We start from the raw sequence: 14333 nt of genomic DNA on the forward strand, positions 1-14333 counted from the left end.
ATCTGTTGTTGTTCAAGTGGGGTTTGGACTATATCTGGCCACAAGGGCTGAAGAGTTAGGGATAGATGGGTGGGCAGGTAAATATGCACCAAGTGTGTGTCTAATCAGCACTTGTGGAACTACAAGTCCCAGGATACAAATTAGAAAGGATTTTACAGTTGTTGCTAGAGGAGGGTCTGCATACTGTGACTGCTGTACCTCACTGCAAGTGATTTAAAGACCTCCAACATCTGCAAACTGGACACATGATGTTTCCATGCCATGCTGCATACATACAGAAGGGCCCCAACTTGCAGTGCACTGCTCTATTTGTGTGGTGTGTTTGAATACTGCTGTGTGTGTTTGGCAGTACATTGTAGGGCTATAAGGGAAAATATATAAATTCACCCTGCAAGATATTCACAGTATCAGGAGCAAGTAAGATATCTGATATATTTTTTCTTATAGCCCTACAATGTACTGCCAAACACACACAGCAGTATTCAAACACACCACACAAATAGAGCAGTGCACTGCAAGTTGGGGCCCTTCTGTATGTATGCAGCATGGCATGGAAACATCATGTGTCCAGTTTGCAGATGTTGGAGGTCTTTAAATCACTTGCAGTGAGGTACAGCAGTCACAGTATGCAGACCCTCCTCTAGCAACAACTGTAAAATCCTTTCTAATTTGTATCCTGGGACTTGTAGTTCCACAAGTGCTGATTAGACACACACTTGGTGCATATTTACCTGCCCACCCATCTATCCCTAACTCTTCAGCCCTTGTGGCCAGATATAGTCCAAACCCCACTTGAACAACAACAGATAGATAAAAATAACCAGTAACTTATCTGCACCAGTGTGTCACAGGTCTGAACTTGATTATCTCCAAAATGGCTGACTTGTAAAATGTCCTTCTTCAGAGATGCATGCAAACCTCCTCCTACAGCTTCAAACTGTGGCTTCCAGCAGGTTCTGTTCAGAACTGCACCCAGCTTTGATATCTCTGCAGACTGCTCTCTCTGCTCAGATCACTCATCCAGTGCCCTTCTCCCTAGGGTCACCTATCTGAACTGGTCACACAGCTCAGTCTCTCCCAGGATGCTCCTCTCTCCCTCTCTCTCTCCGCCCTCAGGTTTCTCAGTCTTCTTAGGCCCCGCCCCCTCTTCATAACAGCATTCTGGGAGATGTAGTTCCTTCTCCTTGACTGGTAAATAGCTATATGCATCTCTTTTCTTACTGATGCAAGTGTGATTATTAGCCCCTGGGTGCTCAAGTCCAACTGCAGCATCCCCAGGGGTTACACACTCCCCCTGTGGGGCAAGTCCACAATGAACAAATGATGAGGCTTGTCCCACATCCTGCAAATTTAAAGGGGTTAAGACATCCTGTCTAAATACACTTTCACATCCATACACAACAGGCCCTGGCATAACAGATATGGGAGTCAGATATGGCCACTGATAGACCCAGCTAGGATGAATCACCTTAGGAATCTCAGTCATATGACCTAGACTATCATAAGTCAACATCATTGGGGCTCTAGGGGTCCTTTTAGGCCGACCCTGGACTGGTGGGTTCCCTTCCTCTCCCCCCAACACCCTGTTGGGGCGTTCAGTGCATCCTCCATCTGGATCAACGACGTCCCCATCCATGTCAACTTCTTGGTTAGAGCCTTCCTCTACTGAACACTGAGAATCCAACCGTCCAGCTACTCTTGGGTTGACACTTTCATCTGAAATGGCAGGCATAGTTCTCCTTTCTTCTACTTGTGGAGGTCTTACAGCGGCCCCCTCGGTAGACCTAGTGAGCCTTCTGATATCTTGTCTCCAATCTATTTCTCCCAATTTACCTGGAGCATCATACCCCCAATCATCTCCATCATCTTCTTCTGTGGTCGGTTCTCTGATTCGCCGTGATCTTCTGGGTGTGGACACTTTTGGCTCATCTGTTTCAGGCTCCTCCCAAAACCGGACACCATCTCTGATGGGAAGCAAATGTTGTCGATGGTATGTCTTTATAGGGCCTGTTAGCCCCTCGGGCCTAATTCGATAGGCTGGGATGTCTGGCAATTTTGCAACCACAACATGAGGATCCTTTCGCCAACGATTGGCTAACTTGTGTTTCCCCGGGAGGCCCAAGTGTCTAAGTAAAACCCTGTCACCTGGCTCCAGAATATGCTCCTTGACCTGTAGATCATAACGACCCTTGTTTCGTTGTCCAGCTTTTGATGCAGCTGCTTCTGCTAGTCTGTAGGCCTCCTTTAGTTCTTGTTTCAGCTGCTCCACATATTTCAAATGGGGCTTTTCTTGGGGATCAGCAGTGTCCATTCCAAAACAGATATCGATTGGTAATCTAGCCTCCCTTCCAAACATTAAGAGATATGGGGAGTACCCCGTGGACTCGTTTTTCGTGCAATTGTAGGCGTGGACCAAATGGCTGATGTGCCTACTCCAATGTGCCTTTTTTTTAGTGTCCAAAGTGCCCATCATGCTGAGAAGGGTCCGATTAAATCTCTCCGGCTGCGGATCTCCTTGGGGATGGAAAGGAGTAGTCCTGGACTTCTTTATCCCGCAGACTTCGCACAGTTCTTTTATTAGCTTGCTCTCAAAATCCCGACCCTGATCTGAATGAATGCGGGCAGGCAGTCCATAGTGGACAAAGAACTTTTCCCATAGGATTTTTGCCACGGTCACAGCTCTCTGGTCTTTTGTCTGGTAGGCTTGAGCATAACGGGTGTAATGATCTGTCACCACTAGAATGTTACACTTGTTGCTTTCATCCGGTTCCACTGATAGAAAGTCAATACAGACTAACTCTAAAGGCCCATTGCTGGATATATTCTTTAAGGGGGCAGCCTTTTCTGGGAGGGATTTTCGAAGTATGCATGTCCCACAAGATTTACAATAACTCTCAATGTCTATCTCCATTTTCGGCCAGTAGAATCTATCTGAAATTAAACTCATGGTCTTCTCTATTCCCAGGTGGCCGTGTTTATCATGCAACGCACGGAGAACCATGGGACGGTGCTTCTTTGGCAATACTAGCTGTTTCCTCTCTCTGCCATCTTTGCGGCTGGTTTCTCTATACAGTAGCCCCTGCTTCACCACCAATGACTCTCTCTGTCTGCTTAGCAAAATAGCTTCCTCCGTTTTCAAACTACTCGGGTGGATTCTTTGTCTGTGTTTAACAGACCACCTAACTGCTGCTATAGAGGAGTCATTCTGCTGATCTTCTTTGACTTGGCTTGAACTCAACTTCTGAAGATCACTGAGCTCCATTTGACTCAACCAGCAATATTGTCTTGGTAGTGCATCTGTCGTTGCCCCTAGAGCTGTTAAGCATTCTTTGACTGGAGGCACGACCACACGTCCCTCGTGACACATCCCCTTCACCTCTGGAGCTGGCAACTCTATCCATTCTTCTTCCTGAGATTCCACAAACCTTCCCGGTAATCTTGACAAAGCATCGGCATCTACATTTCTTCTCCCAGGCCTGTACTTTATTGTGAAATTGTAAATGGCCAGCGCCGCCAACCATCTGTGCCCAGTTGCATCTAGCTTTGCTGTGGTCTGCACATATGTGAGGGGATTGTTGTCTGTATGCACTTCGAATGGTACTCCATACAAGTAGTCGTGAAGTTTGTCAACAACTGCCCACTTAAGGGCCAGGAACTCCAACTTATGCACCGGGTAGTTCCGTTCACTGGGTGAGAGACCTCGACTGATGTAATAGACTGGTCTTAACCTTCCTTCTTGCACTTGGTATAGCACTCCCCCAAGTCCCTCAAAGGAGGCATCTACATGCAGAATGTATGGTAACTCTGGATCGGCATATGCCAGAACAGGCGCTTGAATCAGGCAGGTTTTCAATCCTTCAAAAGCTTGTTCGCAAGCCTCACTCCACCTTTCCCCGAACGCATCATTTACCCGGAACAATGGTTTCTCTTTCCGATGGGAACCTCTTGGAGCAGGATAACCTCGAGTTAGATCTGTAAGAGGCTTGACAAGTTTACTGTAGTTTGGGACAAACCTTCTGTAATAGCCACAGAACCCCAAAAAAGACCTTAATTCCTTCAGTATTGTTGGTCGAGGCCATTCTTTCACCGCTTCTATCTTCGCTGAATCTGTAGAAATTCCTTCCCGATCCACAACATATCCCACATACTTGACCTGGGTTTTACAGAAGCTACACTTGTCAAGGGACAACTTCAACCCTTTCTTTATTAAGCGATCCAATACCTTGAGGAGTCTTTCGTTGTGCTCATTCAATGTTTGGCCAAATACTATCAAATCATCCAAGTATACCAGCACTTCCCTGAAATTCATGTCACCCACAACATCATCCATGCATCGTTGGAAAGTGGCTGGAGCCCCTGATAATCCTTGTGGCAATCTTTTGAACTGAAAGAATCCAACCGGGCAGATGAAGGCGGTTTTCTCAGCATCCTTCTGACTCATCAATATCTGATAGTACCCGCTGCGTAGATCTAGCACAGAAAACCACTTGCTTCCCTGAAGACAATCAAGGGCTTCGTCTATCCTAGGGACAGTGTACTGATCAGGAATCGTGCGCTTGTTTAATGTCCGGTAGTCCACGCACATCCGTATTTTTCCCGTCTTCTTTCTAGCCACCACAATAGGAGAAGCATAGGGACTCTCAGATCTCTCAATCACATCATTCTCTAGCATCTCCCTTAAATGTTCCCGAATATCATCCAAATCAGCAGGGGCTAGGCGTCTTGACCGTTCTCGGAAAGGTCTGTCGTCCGTTAGCCTTATGTGGTGCTCCACTTCTGTCGCTAGACCTAAATCCCAGTCCCCCGAAGAGAAGGCAGCCTCTCTTTGTAGCATTTGCATAACTAGCCAGTGTCGGTCTTCTTGACTAGCATCACTACCATTAAAGCATTGATCAAAACTTCCTATTTGTAATGTGGTTTCTTTCTGAGATTTTTTTTCCTCTTTCTTCTTATAAGCAGCAAGGCACATAGGATGAATCTTAAGTGTTTTACTATAACTTGCTCCTCCCACCTCTTGGCACCAGTTGGCCAGTATCTCGAACAAATGGGAGTTAGTTCCAATAATCACTGAGACATCTCGAGGTTCTCCTTCGGCCTCAGGACAGACAAGTGCAAGCACGTTCACCTCTTCTTCTATTCCAGCTACTTCCCGTGGGAACTTCAAAGGTACAGTGATGTACCCAAGGTAGGGATAATTCTTGTCACTCAGACCCCAGATGGTCAGTCCACACAATGGCTTTATGGGCAAGTCAGATAGATTATCTCGGTACCACTTCTCGAACACAATGGACACCTGTGAACCACTATCTAGCAAGGCCATACAAGGTCTCCCATTTAGACATGCCGGCACGTGAGGAGAGGGTCCCAGCAATCCTTTGGGCAAAAGACCCCATTCCAGGTGAGAGTTCCCCACAGTGTTAATGTCAGCTTTCTTTAGAGGGCCAGTGTGGGGGTTCCTGGTCCTCCCTTTCAGTTTTCCGAAAGCTTCCTATCCCGGTGGGATGGTGAGGGTGACCACCTTCCTCCCTTCCTCTGAGGACATTGTCTAGCGAGATGCCCAACTTCTCCACAAGTGAAACAATTGTTCTGTTTCCGAGTAGTGTTAGCTTCGAGAACTTGCCAGGGGTGGATGTTCGGGTGCAGTTGCTCGGTAGTGTGGTATTTCAGCATCTGTGCTTGAATCTGCTTCTGCATCTCCAACAACTGAGCAATCTGCTCACCTTGTTTCTCCACAATCTTCATTAACTCAGTGCTGGGAAGGTCAGCCTCGGGCTTTGACTGTACGACCTTGACTTTCTTGGTCACCCTCTCTCGGGATTTAACTATAGCTTCCTCTTGTTTAACATCTTGTATCAACTGAAGAAAAGTAGGTGATGGTTGTCCCAGTTGAGCATTTCTTATCTTCATCGCTACTGGGTCATGGGACAGAGCACCCCGTAACAACTGTTGCATACGCCTGTCGTCTACTTCTGCTAGGGGTATTCCTTTCTTTGACACAATAAGGTGGATCAGCTTGTCCAGCCGATAGATATAATTGGACAATGTCTCCCCTGACTCCTGATAGGTGTGGCGTAGCTGATAGAGCAGATCTGTTGCATCCTCTGCCATTCCATATTCCTGATCTAGAGTCGCTAAGTAGTGTCGTGCAGTGGCTTGGGGGTCACTTCTCCGTACAGCTTGGATTAGTTCTCCAGCGGGACCTCGCAGACTTTCAACGATCCGCTGTCTCTTATAGGGTTCGGAGCAATGCCATTCCTCCAGGTATTGGGAAGCCATCTCTTTCCATGCCTCGTAAGTTTCTTCCCCAGTAGGGACTGGTTTTATTCCTGAGAAGAGCCGGAGCCTTCTGTAGCCCCCTTCATGCTGTGACTTTCCTAACTGGTCTACCAGTTTCTGTACAGCAGTGAGGAACAGTTCGCTTTGATCCTCATCAGTTTTCCTAGTACTGGAGGGTGACTGAGAATTCTCTTCCCTGGCCTGAGGGAATACTTGTCGGTTAATATCTCCATCTGGAAGTTCAGCATTAAGAGGTGCTGCGACTAGCTGTTTTGGCTTTAACGGTATCACAATATGCCATTGTTGTTTTTGTGGCCCAGAAACGAGGGAGGGAAGAAAATCTTTATCCAATTCTGCTTGCGTCTCACAGAGGATCAGACTGGTCTTATGCTGATCTCTACCTTTCCATCCAAGGATTTTAGGATGTTCTACCCCATAAATCCTGTGGAGCACATGCAGTACTTCCTCATCTGTCACTCCCTGAGAGTCACCATAGATCCCTAAACATCGAGTTGGGGCCACAGTCTGTTGTTCACACCACAGAAACACTTCTTCTCTTATACTATCCATGACGTCTGTGCTGATGGGTTTCACTGAGTGTGTCTTCAGTATCTCAGCAGTGCCTCCACTGTAACACCCCCTTGTGTATTAAGCGTTGTGAGGGTATATATATATATTGAACCACGCAGATGCTTCTCACCTTGGTACTTGGTTTTCAGTGCCTCCACCCGAATCTCTGCTTTCTCTTCTGGGGGGTGTTCCAAAGATACACCAGGGGGAGATTCGGGAAACCCCCTGCCCAGTATTAACACTCTGTGACAAAATGTGTGCTGCAAAAGCCAGCCAGGCACATTTATTTAAATGGAAATCCTAAATGCAGCTTTGTAATTTTATAGAAAAATATACTTTGGTATAATTTGAAATAATAGTGCAAACAATACAATACAGTAATAAAACAGTGTGGATGAAAGTGGCGCACCACTTCTTACTATGCACACCAAGTTAACACAAAAACTCGCAATAAATCAATAACAGCATACAATATAATATAATATATAACAATATAACCATTAACTGTCACAGCTTTATACACATGAAAAAATATATCAGATATCTTACTTGCTCCTGATACTGTGAATATCTTGCAGGGTGAATTTATATATTTTCCCTTATAGCCCTACAATGTACTGCCAAACACACACAGCAGTATTCAAACACACCACACAAATAGAGCAGTGCACTGCAAGTTGGGGCCCTTCTGTATGTATGCAGCATGGCATGGAAACATCATGTGTCCAGTTTGCAGATGTTGGAGGTCTTTAAATCACTTGCAGTGAGGTACAGCAGTCACAGTATGCAGACCCTCCTCTAGCAACAACTGTAAAATCCTTTCTAATTTGTATCCTGGGACTTGTAGTTCCACAAGTGCTGATTAGACACACACTTGGTGCATATTTACCTGCCCACCCATCTATCCCTAACTCTTCAGCCCTTGTGGCCAGATATAGTCCAAACCCCACTTGAACAACAACAGATAGATAAAAATAACCAGTAACTTATCTGCACCAGTGTGTCACAGGTCTGAACTTGATTATCTCCAAAATGGCTGACTTGTAAAATGTCCTTCTTCAGAGATGCATGCAAACCTCCTCCTACAGCTTCAAACTGTGGCTTCCAGCAGGTTCTGTTCAGAACTGCACCCAGCTTTGATATCTCTGCAGACTGCTCTCTCTGCTCAGATCACTCATCCAGTGCCCTTCTCCCTAGGGTCACCTATCTGAACTGGTCACACAGCTCAGTCTCTCCCAGGATGCTCCTCTCTCCCTCTCTCTCTCCGCCCTCAGGTTTCTCAGTCTTCTTAGGCTCCGCCCCCTCTTCATAACAGCATTCTGGGAGATGTAGTTCCTTCTCCTTGACTGGTAAATAGCTATATGCATCTCTTTTCTTACTGATGCAAGTGTGATTATTAGCCCCTGGGTGCTCAAGTCCAACTGCAGCATCCCCAGGGGTTACAAATATATTCAAGAGGCAGTGATATATTAGCAATATGTTAGGAGCCGCAGCGGCCGCGGGCACCACCGCGACTCACTGCCCCTCTCCCTGGCATCTTGGTCATCTCCATGATGACCGGGATGTCACTTCAGGGTTCTCAGCCTGATCGTTGCTGAGGCAACGGACGGACGCCGAGTATTCTGTGCAGCACGCCCCGCAATACAGGGCAGCCGGGCGCATGCGCTGGATCTCCTATAGCCTGCGGGCTAATTAATCTGGACCTCATTAATTTACCAGGACCTGGGGATAGTTACAGGGCAAAGCCCTTATTGGCTACCATTAGTATTTAAGGCAGGGAGGGTTTAGCCTCCCTGCCGGTTATAGCGTTCCTGTCCTGTGCTGTGCTGACCTCCTCTTGGATATCTATTTGCCTGATCTGCTGTTGTGACCTTTGCCTGTACCTTAGATCCTGCCTGTTTGCCTGTGACCCTGACCCTTTGGCGTGTTATTTGACCATTCTACCTGCTTGTGACCCCTGTGTTTTCGGCTTACGTCTGACCATCCGTTACCATCTACTCAGCCTCCTGTGGCCTGCAGCTGCGGTGTTGTTTAATGAACTTGCACTACTCTAGGAGTTAAGTCCTGGGCGCATCCGAGTGCCTGTGAGCGCATAAAGCTCTACGGGAAAGGCGGCTGCTATAGGTGAAGACCTCTGTCATCTGTTCTGCAAGTTCGTTAGCAGCCTGGCAGCCTAACACAATTATAGTCTCTATTAAATGTTGGGGGGATTTGTATGCTATTATCTTGATATTGGGGCTGATTGGGGGAAATAGGCCGTTTTATTTTATGGGAATGCTATTAATTTAATTTTAGGACTGGTTGATGTAGGGTGGCCAAGAGTGTTTACTTATTGCTCTGACTTCCAGTAGGTTAATAATAGTAACTATCTCTTTTCCAAACAGGGTCCCAACATTCCAGTATCTGGCCAAGCAGCAACTGAGCTTAAGTCACCACAACAGCACAAGGTAGTCAAAGCTGCAAGAACAGGTAGGCGCTTGTAAAGGGCTTGGTGCTGCCACTGGGAGGCAGCATCTACTCACACCAAGATAGTGGAGTGGTGAACCGGTGTTCACTCGCGCCCAGAGCGCTAAAATGTCTAGTCACGGCTTTGTTTAAGATTACACAATGTTCCACCACAGATCTGGATCCGTAAAATGGACTGAAAGGAAAGAACTCCAACAAGAAGTGGAAAAGATGAAGACTGAGAAATTGAAGAAATTAATATAGCTTTCCAAAAAGCCTCCATTAAAAACAGCAAGTTGTTTTGAAAGATAGTTTAACAGCTGAGGTGCATGTTGTTGAAGTCCTCAATGAAATTATAGAGGAGGAAATTACTTGCTGCAACACATCTTTATCTAGAGAGTGACAGCTCCTGCAAATTTAAAAGATATGTCTCATGTAGAAGAATAACATTAGAACAGCTCCTCTAATCCAAGAAAATGTTAATAATGATTATACTGGAACAATACAGTACTGTGGCCAGATACACAGAAGGGCAAAGACAGAGAAAGGATTGTACTTCATGACTTAAAAAAGGAAGTGGAATTAAAGAAATAATTAATTGCATGCTCAAGAATTGTGAAGGATGTTTACTTAAGATTTTTCTTTTATATGCAAAATCATTAAATGTATGGGAGAAACTTATAAAGGACTAGCTCTCTGTGAGACTCTATCAAACTGACCTTCGTTGGAAACTATATGCTTTCAACAATGAGTAAACTAAATTTGAACACTTCTCTTCAGTGAACAATAACTTACACAACTGATTTTTAGAGACTTAATACAACATTTTGCATGCAGTAACGTGTAGATAATCAACTCATCCTTCTAAAAAGAATCTCATTGTAACACCACTAGATGCGAGTGTTGAGAGAATCATCCTGGTTCCTGGATGATATTCTCTCGGTCACAGCACGGCAGTGGGACTGCGAATCCACCGAGTCCCCAATACAAGTAGGACATTAAATGAATTAAGTGACGTCAGATTTATTATGCAGGAACAATACATCATTAAAGTATTTCTGGACAAAGAGTGATTAGCAACACCTACAATCTGAATATGCTGTTCACAGGCCTGAGCTAACAGAGGTTGTCAGTTACTGTACTCTATAGTGCATTTAACTTGGCCGTCGCTACAGGCAACACTATTGGGCCTTACATCCAGAATAACAAAGGCAATAGTAAAATTCCAATAAGTCAATACTTCTATAATGTAAACAGTTTGACTACAGCTATGCTTCACAGTACTCTGAGTACCTTTTGATAACCGTCACGTTGCCAGAGACTGAACAGCGTTCTGCACTATGGCCGTAATACTCTAACCCTGCAATTTATGAAGTCACTTAGAATACAGTAATACAGTTCTAGTCCCTAATACCATAAAGAACATTAATTTCAAATAATACACCACAAGTGAATAATTTCACAGTCAATGAATCACTTTTAACGAAGTCCATCCACAGCAGAGTTAATTAACATAAATGTATTCACTGGCCAGCCTTTATCTAAGTATAGACATTAGAACAGGAAAGACAGGAGACCCTTGCAATAATGAGGCTTGGGGTGCCCATGTGTGAATGATATTAATGGCAGTCTTGTAACTTTGGTGCAGATATAAAAAACAGTGGCTTACTGTCTCAGGTGTCAAACAATGCAGTTGTATTGCCAGAGCTGTTAACAGTGCACTTTCATATGTTCTTGCAGGAAGAAGTCAGCTGTGATGCTGTTCTTTGACTAGTATATTCAGGTTATGATGGGTTGCATGATGCTTCAGATACCTGGTTACTATCAGAGTGGGCCATGTTGCATGTGGTAGTAGGAGGTTGGATAATGCTTTTTATTTGTTAAGTAAATGTCCCTTTAAATTTAGCTCACACCTCTTAAAATGTATGATATACTGTGAAGTGTCAGGATCTGCCTCCGCTTGCACTGCATAATCGCTACAGCCTTTACAGCTCCTGCCTGCTGGACTTATGTTCGGCTCTGTTTATTGTGTCAGGCCTGCAGTACCTTTGGTTTACCAGAGGTACTGCTATTGTTCTATTGCCTTTTCCCTCACTAGCAGGAGTTTATTTTCTGCTCCTGGTTAATCTCTGCACCTATGTCTCTGCCTATTTATGCCTGCTTCCCACAGTGCACCCTGCTGGTCATTGTTGTTATTGTTATTGTCCCCTTGGACTTCCTGCAAGCTGCTAGCTGTCATCCCTAATCCTGGCTATTCATCTCACTCAGTTCGCCTGTACCTGCTGTATTTTCTGCTACTTACCTGTTCCAGTCACACCTGGATATTCGTTGTTTATACTTAGCTATATCTGGTCTCTACCTTCCCCGCATTATTTTGAATTACGTTTGTTCAATAAAACTGTTATGTTTTTCATCATACTCCGGGCTTCATAACTGTCATTACTAATTCCTGATATTAGCGCAGAAATGTGACATGAAGCGAGGGAGAATACACAGTCAGTTTGATTACTCAGACCTGTTTCCTGTTCAGCCCCATCTTCACTATCACTAGTGTCAGCTCTTGCCTTTAGTGACAGCCTCTCTGTAGCCACTATAATGAAGTCTTTGCACATGCAGTATTCTTGCTGGCAACACACCTCAGCCTTCTGCAGCAGTCTAGCTCTTAGCAACAATACTTGCCCTCCTTTCCTCACAACAGCATCCAGAGAAATATGTGTCTTTTCATAATGTCTCTTTAGCACTCACTCTCTGAGGCTCTATTCAACAGTCTCTGTCTCAAAAAACCTGGAGCTTTCCAGCAGTCTCAGAGCCTGGGTTGTTTTTTTTTTTTTACAGAAATCTTACCTAAAGATTGGCAGTTTGCTACTGGGCAAATGGACAGTTATTATAATCTCTATATTTCTTAAAGAAACATTCATGTCTGTATACACAAATAGTGGAACAGGATTTAAATATTTTCCAAAATTTTACTTGTTTACTTGCAAATAATAGAAATCATTTTCTCTAAGATGTGTCAGACTCTAAATGAGTGCAAATGTATTTCAATTACAAACTGTAGAGCAGCGGTAACCAACTCGTGGCTCTCGAGCCACATTCAGCTCTTTGAGCGGTAAAATGTGGCTCCTGGCTGGCATTATGTGCACCGCGTAGTGCTCCGGACTCCAGCAAAGGCACAAAGTGAGTTGCTCAAATAAATGGGAGCAGCAGCGTCATGTGACCTCCTCTGCACAGAACAGAGAAGTCACAGTGTCACAGACAAGCCAATCAGGAAAGTTGTAACTGTCTGAAGACTGGATTGGAGTCCAGTGGCACAGAGCTGTAACTTAAAATTATAGCGCCTGGGCCGAGAAAGTCAAATTCCGCCCCCCCTAGCCCTCAATTTTAACCAAATGAACCTAAAATATTCCTAAACTGTGCCCCCCTTCAGTATTGCATCCTGGGCGGTCGCCCCTATCGCACAGCCCTAGTTATGGCCCTGCAGTGGCAAAAGGAGAGCAGACCACTAAAGGTTAGTTATGTTCAAAGGCAGTCGGGTTCGGTACACAGAGAAGCAAATAAGGCAACGAGTTCAGGCAGAGGAGTAGTTGACAACTATCAAAGGTCAGTAGACAAATAGTGGGTAACTGGAGGCAGGATGCAGCAACAACAGAGGGAACTAGATTACAGACAGGAGCATAATAATCTGGCAAGGAAGACAGGAACAGGCCAGGCTGATATAGGAAGTAAGAGAATGGAGCTAGAACATCCTGGGACATCAGGAGAACAGTTGAGCTAGAATACAGAATAAAGGAAGGGAGCTGCCCAGCAGCCAGAATAGCTTGGAACAGCAGAGCATCAGTCTCCAGAGGTAGTAGCTCCGAGTTTGAATCCTGACAGAAGGAGGAGGAGATACTGTAATATGCTCTCCCTCCTTCCTCTGCATGAGCTCCAGTGGCTGAGTGTGGGAGGTGTGAGAAGTAAGTAAGGTACCTGTGAGATCTGATGGAATGTGAAGAGACTGATATGCATGTAAAGAGATCTGATGGCACTGATGGCACTGGTGTGGTGGTCTGTTGGCACATCAGGATGTTTGATTAGCATATATGAGGCATGTGGGGAAGTCTGATGGTATGTATGAGGCATGTGGGTAGTTCTGTTGGCATGTGGGGAAGCTGATGAGACATGTAAGGGGCAGGTTGAGATGTCTGATGGTATGTAGGAGGCATGTGGGTAGCTCTGTTGGCATGTGGGGAAGCTGATGGGACATGTAATCAGCATGTGGTGAGGTCTGATTGAAATTTGGAGAGGTTTGATGGGCATGAAGCAGCATTTGGTTAGGTTTAATGGCTTGTAAAGAGATCTGACCCCATATGGGGAGATCAGAGGGGCATGTGAAGAGATCTGTCCGGCGCTGTCCACACTATGTAGCAGAGACGGCCACCTGTCATTTCTGGCCATCTGAGCACCATCGGGCGCATGTGCGGTGCCCGTCCCGAGCAACGAGACACTTTTTTCCCTGCTCCTATCGGTGGCCAGTTCTCCTCTGGCCTTCATCTTCCTCCTGCCCTCCTATTAGCTTAGAGCAGACTATATTTAAACCTGACTAAGAGTATTAGGCCTCCTGTCTCCAGTGTTCCATTGATCCCTGCATTGCTTTTGTAATTGACCTGGCTTGCCTTTGACGTGATTTATGTTTGATACATCTGGTTGTGACTTCGGCTACACTGATCTCTCTATTTGGACCTCGCTTCCAGATTAGCCTGACCCGAATTGTCTGCCTTTTCTCATCTTCACTACACTGGTAACTGTCTTGAAACTGCGGCCTGCGCACCTCTTGCAGCCAAGTCCACACTCCCCTGCGGGGTCCCTGGTGAATACCAGGGGTGCGTTAAGACTCTGAGTCTTCTTGTTCAGTAGCATCAATACCGGTTAGTGGCACCATCCTATTCGTGTTCCTGACAAGATCTGAGGCATGTTAGTCATTTATGACTTTTTTTTTATCTTCACTTCAACAGTTCCCAAAACAGCGATTGTGGGTGCAGCAGCAGCGTGAACAACTGTGA

General features: G+C 45.3%; 1 protein-coding gene across 1 annotated transcript; it reads right to left on the reverse strand.

The window, feature by feature from the left end:
- Positions 1-5162: 5162 nt before the first annotated feature.
- LOC142103464 (paraneoplastic antigen Ma1 homolog) lies at positions 5163-8288 on the reverse strand. The gene is made up of 2 exons (XM_075187510.1): positions 7396-8288; positions 5163-7106 (listed from the first exon to the last, which is right to left on the reverse strand). Exon 2 carries the CDS (start codon positions 6844-6846, stop codon positions 5470-5472), a length of 1377 nt encoding a protein of 458 aa, XP_075043611.1. The 5' UTR covers positions 6847-7106; positions 7396-8288; the 3' UTR covers positions 5163-5469.
- Positions 8289-14333: the final 6045 nt, after the last annotated feature.

This window comes from Mixophyes fleayi, chromosome 10, assembly GCF_038048845.1.
Source record: "Mixophyes fleayi isolate aMixFle1 chromosome 10, aMixFle1.hap1, whole genome shotgun sequence".
Classification (NCBI taxonomy): domain Eukaryota; kingdom Metazoa; phylum Chordata; class Amphibia; order Anura; family Limnodynastidae; genus Mixophyes; species Mixophyes fleayi.

Excerpts from the sequence above, each read along its gene's own strand:
- LOC142103464 (XM_075187510.1), bottom strand. The coding sequence starts at position 6,846 with ATGGATAGTATAAGAGAAGAAGTGTTTCTGTGGTGTGAACAACAGACT.